Source organism: Apostichopus japonicus, chromosome 3 (genome assembly GCF_037975245.1).
Source record: "Apostichopus japonicus isolate 1M-3 chromosome 3, ASM3797524v1, whole genome shotgun sequence".
Classification (NCBI taxonomy): domain Eukaryota; kingdom Metazoa; phylum Echinodermata; class Holothuroidea; order Aspidochirotida; family Stichopodidae; genus Apostichopus; species Apostichopus japonicus.
The window spans coordinates 4,975,435-4,986,038 of NC_092563.1; the positions used below are offsets into that span (position 1 = coordinate 4,975,435).

Consider the following 10,604-nt stretch of genomic DNA (forward strand, 5'->3'; position numbering starts at 1 on the left):
GACTCAACATTCAAATTTTGGATCCCACCAATTAACTTTTTTTTTCTGATCACACAGATTAATCGATAGCAAACAGAAGTCAACAAATATGTATGGCGTCCTTTGTAAATTTGACATCTGTAAACGTGAAAAGTTACAAATTTTAAGTTGTCATACTATGGGAGAGGCTTCTGTGTAAAGCCTTTAATAGAGTTCTATAAATGGGGACATGTTGTTGATTGCCTTTCCATACTTTCTTCTACCAAAATAAGCTTTACTACGCTTCTATTTTCATGGAATAGAACAATTATTATTCCATCACCTTTCTTATTTTAGTTTGTATTGTGGCAGCAGAAAGTTAGTCCGTAAACTTGTTCATCTGGTCACAACTGCAACAAATGTTGATGTAGGTTGCGCAATACTTACATCATGCTGTAAGTACACAAAATCTGTTAGTGTTACTTGTTACTAATAATGTTAGTGTTAGTACTGTTACAAGAAGTGTAACGTCTACGTTAATTATTTGTCTATCGTTTAACAATTATCAATATGTGCCAGATAACCAGTCAGAACGACGTTATTCCGAAGGAAGATTGCCGTCTCAGGTATCCATATCTATCAATCATAAAAAGGTTGGACAGTTAGTTATGTACGGTAAATACGAATCCATCTAGCCTTACGTAGTTTGCCGTCCTGTCTGCATATAAGCCTAATTTAGGCTAGTTACGCGAAACAGTGTTAGTCACTTACTATTTCTAAGTTAGGTCCATATGGCTAAAGTTAAAATGTTAGGCCAATTAAACAGCATAGAAATAAGAAAACAACTATTAAAGGCCCAGCCTAAGCTTAGTTATGAGCCAAGCCTGGTTGGTTTGCAATCATAGTTCATACATGAATAGGCCCTACTGCCCTAGTCTAACTGATTCTAATATTTGCAGTGAAGTTAAGCAGTATTATTGTTGCTACCTTGCTGGCCATTATTTCAATAGGTATCATTCTACACATTGCACAGGCATCTCTAGAATAGGCTATATGATTGTAATTCTTGTTGCCCACATATAAAAGGTTGGTACTGGGAAACTCCTATGAACCACATGATTAGAAAATTATACATATGTAGGCATTTTCCAATCCTATATATTTCTCCATAGAGGTCACAACCTCTCTGGTAATGCTACTAACTCAATGTGCTCTTTGTCAGCATGTGTCACTGCAAAAAGCTCAATAAATACTAATAATAAATTTCCAATTTTGTTTTTGCAGTGTTGGTAAATCATGTATGAAGTGCCAAGAGCCAGCCACAGTAGTTGCTCGTTTACATGATCCATTTTGCAGGTGAGCAAATTTGTCAGGTAGAGTAAAAATAAGAAAAGCAACAATTGTTTACATGCCTTTATTTGTTACAAATAATATATACATAATTCAACTTTTATGTGTTTCCATCTTTCCTAGTGAAACTTTGTGTACTGTTATTGCATTCAAATAAATTTGCCTTTTGTGTAAAATACTGGTCAACATCATTTAGAGACTTGCTAGTGAGCAAAATGAGTGATGCCTTGATGCTTGATCAATTTAGTTTCCTTTTGTTTTTCTGTTTTTTTTTTTGGTGAAAGTAAAGTACTTATTCAGATGAAAATGACTAACTTAGTTGTTCTCATGACATTCAAAATGGCATCTATGTGACAGTCAGAGGCAACCATATCATCAAATTTGAGCCACAGCGGTTCTGTATTGTCAGATTTACCGACCAATTGCATTGGAGTAGTAGATGTATCAATGGCCTGAAGTGGTGGTGAAACATGACATATCCATTTGAAAAAAAATCAAAGAATTATTTTCAAAAATGTTCTAGACCTATCTCATTCAAGATTACAGAGTTTAATATTAACATATAATTAATATTCTATTACAATCCTCTTTTCTAATCTATGCCAGTAAGTTTCAAGTAATATTAATGGATGAGTTAAGTATATTATCCAGCGACAGAGGTACTCCCTTGTAGATGGAAACTCTTCAACATTGACACAATCTTAATTAGGAAAATTTGATCTGGGAATAATATTTTATTGTTTCCATCTCTTCACAGAAACTGTTTTCTAGTCTATTTTACACATAGATTTAGAGCAACCTTTGGAAAGTCCAAAGCAGTAAGAAATGGAGAAAAGGTGAGTTAACCAACTTCGAATTTTTATGGTTTCCCAGTGAATTTAGTAAAATTCCTAAGAGAAACATTTGCTTCATCCGGAATAGTAAATATTATATTTTACTGATAAAGTGTATGAAAATTCCTTTCCAGTTTGGTGCATATGAAACTGAAAACATTAAAGTAATTCCTATCATCACATTCCACCAGACACTTTGGTTCTAATGTTGGTAAGGTCATCTTGGGTTTATGTTAAAATCAACTGTTGGAAATTTGATCAGAACATTTTATTTTTATTTTAGAGGAATGGTAACATGATGTAATGTAAAGCTGTTTGATGCCTTCATTGCAGCAGCCAGCATCTTGACCACAGACATGCAAAGTACTTTGTTTAAACAAACTTGTGGTTTTCCTCGTTAACTGAATAATAATGTTGATATTGTTGCGGTACAGAGTCGATGTACTGTTCCACCGTCAACTGTTACAAACATGAACAAATATTGTCGTGTGAGAGTTAATAATGAAACGTGAAATATTGTCTCACCCATGTTCTACAGTATTAATTTGAGATATCTTCAATAAGTGAGATGGAAAAACTAATATTAAGTGATACTGGATCCACCTAGGTAAACTGCTTTTCGTGTTACGTTTAATTCTTATTTCCATCAGGTTCTGATAGCTTTCTCTGGTGGACACAGCTCGTGTACAATGCTTCATCTCGTGAAGGAGGTAATTCAATCCATAAATAATGTTCTACTTTATCAACTCCTCAAAATTCTGTAACCTTTCACATTTGGTTTTGACCTGTAGCAACCTGATAAAAAACAAATTGTCTAACTTAAGTCATATCCCCTCCCCCCCCCCCCCCCTTTTTATTAGAACTAAACCTGCTTTCAGTAAGTTTTATGATGTGCTGTGTGAGCAATTAATACTTGAAGAAGAAGAAAATATGATTTCTTTCATCATTAGAAACACTTTCCTGCAATCACTCACTGAACCCCCCCTCCCACCCCCACCCCCCCCCCCCCCAGGATGAAGAGCCTTACTGATTCATAGCAAACATGTTGAGATGAGACATCAAATTCAAATTTAAAATATTAATTCCCTAACCTTCCTGCTACTTCATTTCATTTATCCACCAGGGTCTAGCAGAGGGTGTCCATAAAAAATTGCGATATCAGCCAGGGGTTGTATATGTAGATGGTAAGAGGAATCTTTTTTATTTCTTGAAAATAACTTTAAATTTTCATCAAAAACAGTTTGTTGAATTGATTGAGATATATTCCTCAGTTTCCTGTCACAAAACATGATTAAGATATTAAGCCTTTTCATAATTCCCGACAGTGCATGTACTAAATAGTTATGACAGTATCAGGTAACTCTGTGTTTCACCTCACTTCAGATACTGTTTATATTTTATATCTAGATGCACTTTTATAGACAGCTGTGTTGGAAAGTCTTGTTGCCACCATTCTTTGGAACGTAATTTTTAATCCACATTTAAACCACAACCAAAACGACCACAGTTGATACAGTGAAATAAGGAAACATTGACTTTGTGGTCCCAGGCGCCTTTTCCAAGAACTACTTGGCCCACTTTTGAACTCATGAGCATAGAAGAAAATACTGTAAACTGACCCACCAATTCCAGGTCAGGTCAAATGATACAAGCACAATCAGGTTCCACATCGATACTGCCATGATACATACGTAACAAATTTATTTAGAGAAGGTACTCTTCAAATTCCTTGTTTCTTGGTAAATTGTAAATTCATAGATTAATGAAAAATCCATTATCTGTAATGTCAAGATTTGGTCAAGGGAGCTAGTTTCAAAGGTTCTAGCTTCTTACTGGCGTTATTTACTTATTTTTTTGCGATTGAAGAGAACGTTTGTTTGGAGCAAGACAAAGAGGAGAGAAGTGCACAAATGAGGAAGATTGAAACTTGGCTGAAGGAATCTACATTTCCATCTTACGTAACCTGTATAGAAGAGGTAAATGTTGGAGTATTGCGCTTTTGATGAATTCAACGATGATTATTATTTATATATATATATATATATATATATAGATAAAGATATATATATATATATATATATATATATATATATTTATAAAAGAAAACGTAATTATATATATATATGCACAAACATTTTTCTCACATAAAGAATAATTTTTGTCAAAGATGTAAAAAAGCACTTTGTATGCTGATTATTGCTATGCAAATCAGACTTACCCTTAACTTTCTGTCAAGATACAGATTTGTCAAGCAAAATATATTTCTTTGAAACAAATTCTGATGATATAGTCCCTGGAGAAACTCTCTCCTTTAAACATAGAAGCTTTACTTTGAAAGGATTTACTCTGAAATATTGGAAAAAATTAAGGTAAACCAATCACTTAAACACTTACTAGCCCAACGATACCAAAACTTTGTCATTAAATGTCATTACAGGTTATGAGCAAATGTAGCCCTGGTTACAGGTTAATATCAGGTGATCAGTCACATGATTCTGAAGATGGACATGACAATCCTCCTACGGAAAACTCAATGAAAGAGGAATTCAAGCAGCTGTTGGAAAATACGTCATCTCTGACCACAAAAGAGGATTTGATTCAGAAACTGAGGTAAGATGGATTTCAAAAAATTGTCTCCAATTTTCTGGTTATTAACACTCACCCTCATTCTTCCCTTGTTCATTAATGAAAAAGTTAAAATTCTTTGTACATCTAAAATATGTTTTAAAGATAGCAGTGTTGCTGTAGTCGTGACAACACTGGAAAATCCACACGGTTGTTATAAAAAATAATAGAAATTCTCAATGACTTCAAATGCCATGAAAAATTTCAAAAGTAGTCATTGGAATGGAAAATCGTTTTGTACTTGTCTGATAGGATGGCACCAGTAGATAGTTTATGCCAATAAAATCTGGTGTACATTATCGCCGTGGTGACATATATACCTCTGACCTTATTGCTTTCCTATTCGTTGGATTTTCTTGGTATATACAGGCTGAAGTTACTAAAACAGATTGCCAAGCAGTTAGGTTACACAAAGATAATGTTTGGGGACAGCGGTACCAGACTGGCCACAGTTCTCCTCGGTAACTTGGCAAAAGGACATGGTGAAACAGTGCATCAAGATATGAGCTTTCTGGATACCCGAGGAGAGGAAGTGGCCATTATTAGACCAATGAGGTATGCTAGATCAGCATCATGAGATGTTAGGGAAGCTAGTTCGATTTCATTTAGATGAAAGTATTCCAGAGGCAGAATGTAGGGATTAAGTGGGTGGGTCCCGAGGATCCCCCTCTTCTGAACTCATTTTGCACTTTATACTGATGTATGTATGTATTTAAGATCCTCCTGCAAGCAGGAACTCGCTAAGAAGCCTCATTGGCTTATCAAAGCCGCAAGCTGACTGAAGTCAGTCTCTTAGATTCACATTTAACGTCCATGATTAGGAATTGTCAATTGTCAACAACTGGACCACATACATTCATCTTGGAGTGACTCGAACAGGGGACCTTATGATTGGAAGGCACCGGCATTCACCACTGTTCTAACACTCTTACACATGTTGAACTGCTATTTTTGTAGTAGTTTGGATATCTATTAATAATCATCCCCAGGCCTCCTCTTCCAACGAATCCTGGATCTATAAGCATATTACTTATGGTTGTCATTTCCACAATCACTTTAATTCCTAAAAGCCCCTATTGAAAGAAGTATTCAAAGGTTTAAGGTCCATAACGAGATACTCCGAAGGCCATGAAATATTCGTAAGATGTCTCTTCCGTCCTTTTGTCCACAGAGAATTTACTAGTAAAGAGATTGCACTGTTTAGTCATCAGTGCTGTCTGCAGCCTGTCTTCATACCGAGGATATCAACCAAGGCTAGCAGACTGGCCAGTATCGATACTTTAACAGAAGACTTTGTAAACGGTCTGCAAAGTAACTTCCCTGCTACCGTTACTACAGTCCTGAAGTGAGTGCTCTTTTTGTTTACTCTACTGCTTTTTTTTGGTTTTTGGTTTGTTTGTGCGTTTTTTAAATTTTTTTACTCAGTTTTGGATTAAAACACTTGTGAGTTCCTCCATAGAACATGAATGTCATATCTAGGACAGTGTGAAGTTAAGCTAATATTATCTTTCAGGAAAGCCTTGAGTTTTTAATTGTTTCACATTTCAATCAAGATGGACATTATTCCCCCCACCCCCCCCTATTGAATGCATGATCTATTCACACCAGGTATATGTACCACCTACTGCCCTTGGTGTATACATACCCTTCACTTGTATAGTGTTTGGTGTTCAGGGATAGTCTCACTTGCATGAAAATATTCTGTTCAAGAAACTTTAAGAAAATCTTTTTATTTTTTTTGGTGTATTATGTATGCATAATATATTTCTATACATGCAGAGCAGAATAGCTTTGTCAATTCTTCAAAACTGCTTGTCGTTTGAAACCAGTATAACATCTGTTAGTAAAAGTGATACTTTAACTCTTTGTTGGTTTTCCGTAGGACGGGTGCAAAGTTGACTTCGGATGAAGAGACTATTGGCAAAAGACATACCTGCGTCCTCTGTCAGGTATGTTTTTTGCGAGATAGAGTCAGATTTAAGTCATATGCTTCTCACCTCTGTACAGTGCTTCCGAGGGTCTGAATAACCGACTGTATCCTTAAAACCTTCTTTTCAAGGCCACTACGGCATACAGGTTCTCATTGTCTCATTGTTTACTTTCTGGAAAGATATGAAAAATTGTATTAAAATGCAACCTCATTGATAAGTTTTTTTTTTTATGACATTACACTAACTAAAACTATTTTTTTCACTCCAATAGTCATCAGTTACAACTTATAAATAATATTGCAAGTTTGAGTTTGTTCCAAAAAACGAATATCATACAAAATATTAATAATTCTTTCATCATGTTTTATCTTTTACAGTCACCTGTCGATTCATCATCTTCGGCCAGTTCTGCATCAGCGGCTACTCAGTATTCCATGAGTCTTCGGAAATCCAGTACCGTTTATTCGTCTTCTTCGTCTGAACCCGAAGCTGCTTGCGAAGTCGCGAGAGACAATGCTAGTTGTTGCGGCGAGGGAGACGAGAGTTGTCAGTCTGCAAAGAAGAACGAAGAGTGAGTTTTTCTTACTCGCTCGTTGCCTTTGTACATCGTTTCCTCTCTCTGTCCATTTCAAAAAAATACAAAGGGTAAACTTACCAACAATAGAAAAAACTGATGGGGTAATTAGTTTACAAACAAACGTGAAAGATTAATGAAAGTTCTCGCTAGATTTGCATTCTCACCTGTCAGATCCTGTTAATGTAAAATTTTCACACACAACATAAGAGAAGTTATTGGTACCATTAAGTAATTGAGCTTCTTCATGAGTTTCCCCTATTGTTTTTTTTGTATTTTTCCAAATCCAGATTGACCTCTGCCGACCTTTCTGTCGTCATGTGTTATGGATGTCAAGTTATGATGCGCGATGTTGTAAGTTGACAATTCCTCTCCTTTTGTTTCTTTTTCTTTCTTCTTGAGCCTTCATTATCAGTGTGTGTCTTTTTGCCGAGTAAAATGTCGTTGAGAAATGTTGCCAGAGTGTTTGTTAAGTCTGGTGTTTGTCATGCTCGAGTTGATTCAATTCTAGGAAGCTACATTTTATGAACTTGTTGTTCATATGACACTCTATGAAGTCACTTTTGGGACAATCACTGTTTTTTTGATCCCATACATGCCTGAAAGACTGGATGGTGCTTTCTTTTTATCATTCAAAAGAGGACAATGTTTTTTAATAGGTGGTCTGAAATCCCTTGACTCGTAACGGATAATACATGCTACATGTTCTTTGTAATCGTAAGCGACTACTGAAGGGTTTAGGTTAGGGTTCTGATTTCGGTATAGCCCCATCATATTCAGTGTTTGCTCTTGAATATCCCACTCTTGAGTACAAGGTTGTCTTTATCATATTTTTTGGATGCCATGGCACACTATACAAATAGTGGGAATGTGGTGGAATTCAATGTCAATTTAATTGTCATTGTTTTTTGCTTTTCTTTTCTTGACTTTTCCCCCTTTTGGTGTTTTTGCTGCTTTGCAGAAATCTCTTGACAGGCTTCCAAGCTCGGTCCTCGCCGATGTACAGAGACAGAAGAGAAGGGATGAGATGCGTTTAGAAATTGAGGATTTTCTCCTGGATGGAAGCGAAGAAGGATGACAGAAATAAAAGGGAACTTTGGTACTAACTCACTGCTTGCAGAGATACCACTGAGAGGAGATACAGATCATGGTCTTACCTTGCTGGATTACCTACATCATGATAGCAATGAGAGGTAACATAAATGACACACTAAAGGGAACGTTCTTACTGACTCACTGCTTGCAGAGAGACCACTGAGAGGAGATACAGATCATGGTCTTACCATGCTGGATTACTTTTGGATGAAAGTGATAGGATGTAACAGAGTATTCTTGATGTGCATACCTTTCCAAGATGATATCTGATGTATGAAAGTGATGACAGGTACATATGTGAAATAAAATAAAACAGAGTGGCTGAATCCATTCTCACAGAGGCTATACTACCTATCCAACTTACCAACAGCATCATAGTGTTAGGAGGTAACAGGGACACACCAAAACCATGGTTTTATCGCTGAAAAAGACAAAATGCAGGATTACCTAGAAAGAAAAACGGGAAATATCAGTGCTGAGACTTTGAGAAGATAAAATAATAGTTTATCATGATGATTCAAGTTAAGTGTTGAAAAGTGGGATGAGATTCTGGCAGCTCAGTGTAGATGGTATGGGCTACAGGTAATGTGTGTGTGTGGGGGGGGGGGGTGAAGGGGACACTTAAATTTTAACATCGTCAGACCTTTCGGTAAAGAGACCATACAGGGCAGTTCCTCATTTATAAAGAGTTTAAAAATTACAGAAGTAAAAAATATATCATAGATGACTGATATTATGATTATTTTCTGTTGCCTTTATTTTTCTGCTGTTTTTTGGTTCTATATATTGTAACAACTCAAAATAATTTCTACTCCCATTCTTGTCCTAAACCTTTCCAAAGCCAGCCAATAACTCCTACAGTAATATCTGTCCTACGCTTTTGTGGTCGCTGTAGTAATCAGTTTTGGTTCATCAAAGTTTCAGCAGATGTTGTATAGCGCCCTCTTTTCACTATTCGCAGTTTCAATGGTTTGAGGTATGTTTTGTATGTTTGTCCCATTCAATATCATCTAGTTGTGTGACTATAAAAATGTTGTGACAGAGATTACATTTAGATAGATGGAGAGGGAATGAGAAAGGGTCTTAGGGAGAAGAGGGCAGAAGTGGGGGGAGGGGGGGGAGAAGGGGAGGTGAGTTGCCCTCACAAGATCAGTTATATTCAGCCCCCCTGTCCCCCGTCTAAGACACCTTTATCTGTACAAACACTAAGTTACAGGACACGAGTATTGTACCCCACCTGAATTGTCGGTGCCCAGGCTCCGATTCAGAATTCAGGGTGGGTGGGTGGGGGTGGACCTGCTTAAACAATTAATAACTCCCTAAAACACAGCCAAAATGGTTGTTAACCACATAGATGATTTACTTTGAGTGAGGGGTGTCCAATTACGAACAGTCGGACTGATGCACTGAAGTTTCAAGCCGTAACACACAACAGCTGTAAATCGAGAGCGACTATTGAGATGATGCCCTCAACATGGAAAACGACTGTGAAACGACTACGAGCTCTATTTTACCTCTCTAGTACTACACATATTTACCTGATTACATCGCCGATGTCGTAATTTATCCAACTTCACTTATCGCACCCGCCATGTTTATGAGTTTTCCACGAAACTCAGTGTACTCGAGACTTAGCAAAGGTAATAGAATTTGACTCATCCGATGACTGATGTTACTCTGGCGGTGAGAAGTCAACAGACCGGCTGTTGTGACTTTTCTTGCACGATGGGTAGTGATCCTATTTGCGTAGTTTGTCTCTACAACACAGTATAGTGTCTAGCTTAAAGATGATGCAAACTCTCACTTCGAAAAAAACAAGGAATTAAGATGTGGTAGGGTACATGGTTCCTCACATTGCTTACACAATGAGTTCAATCTTCTACGTATGATGTAGGCCGAGACATACTGCCAGGATGTGAATGTGTTCCGAAAATATGTTTGGATGTGTCAGACGTTCAATGACAAGTTTTGGGCATTGCCAAGTAAAATTACAAGAAAGGAATATAAAGCAGTTAAATGGTGATGAATCAAATCTAAGGGGAAGGGATGGGTTGGGTTGGGCCGTATGGGGGTTTTGAAATGCCATCAGATCTCCCACGCTTCCTTCTTTGATGTGTATTATATGTAACTGAATCAGGGGCGGTGGCAAGGAGATGACCACAAAATTATTCTCCCTCGACTTGCAAAAATAACATATACTCTTAGGCCTATATATGCCTTAGATATTTTCTGACAAAG

At 36.9% G+C, this 10,604-nt stretch overlaps 1 protein-coding gene across 4 annotated transcripts; it reads left to right on the forward strand.

Moving 5' to 3' along the window:
• Positions 1-222: 222 nt before the first annotated feature.
• On the forward strand, positions 223-8,965 carry LOC139961098 (cytoplasmic tRNA 2-thiolation protein 2-A-like). Of its 4 annotated transcripts, none has more exons than XM_071960007.1 (13): positions 223-413; positions 1,243-1,314; positions 2,066-2,144; positions 2,792-2,851; positions 3,265-3,325; positions 4,008-4,117; positions 4,579-4,751; positions 5,136-5,321; positions 5,938-6,111; positions 6,649-6,715; positions 7,075-7,268; positions 7,562-7,625; positions 8,233-8,964. In XM_071960007.1, the coding sequence occupies exons 1-13, from the start codon at positions 409-411 to the stop codon at positions 8,347-8,349; spliced, it is 1,362 nt and encodes a 453-aa protein (XP_071816108.1). In that variant the 5' UTR covers positions 223-408; the 3' UTR covers positions 8,350-8,964. The 4 variants fall into 4 exon arrangements, with proteins under 4 accessions (XP_071816108.1, XP_071816091.1, XP_071816100.1 ...); XM_071959990.1 differs by lacking the exon at positions 223-413 and adding an exon at positions 423-611 and having other exon boundaries at positions 8,233-8,965; XM_071959999.1 differs by lacking the exon at positions 223-413 and adding an exon at positions 424-584 and having other exon boundaries at positions 8,233-8,963.
• Positions 8,966-10,604: the final 1,639 nt, after the last annotated feature.

Coding starts and splice junctions, on each gene's coding strand:
- LOC139961098 (XM_071959990.1), top strand. CDS start 529: ATGTGCCAGATAACCAGTCAGAACGACGTTATTCCGAAGGAAGATTGC. Junction 1,315..2,065: donor TTACATGATCCATTTTGCAG/GTGAGCAAATTT, acceptor ATCTCTTCACAG/AAACTGTTTTCTAGTCTATT. Junction 6,716..7,074: donor ATACCTGCGTCCTCTGTCAG/GTATGTTTTTTG, acceptor TATCTTTTACAG/TCACCTGTCGATTCATCATC.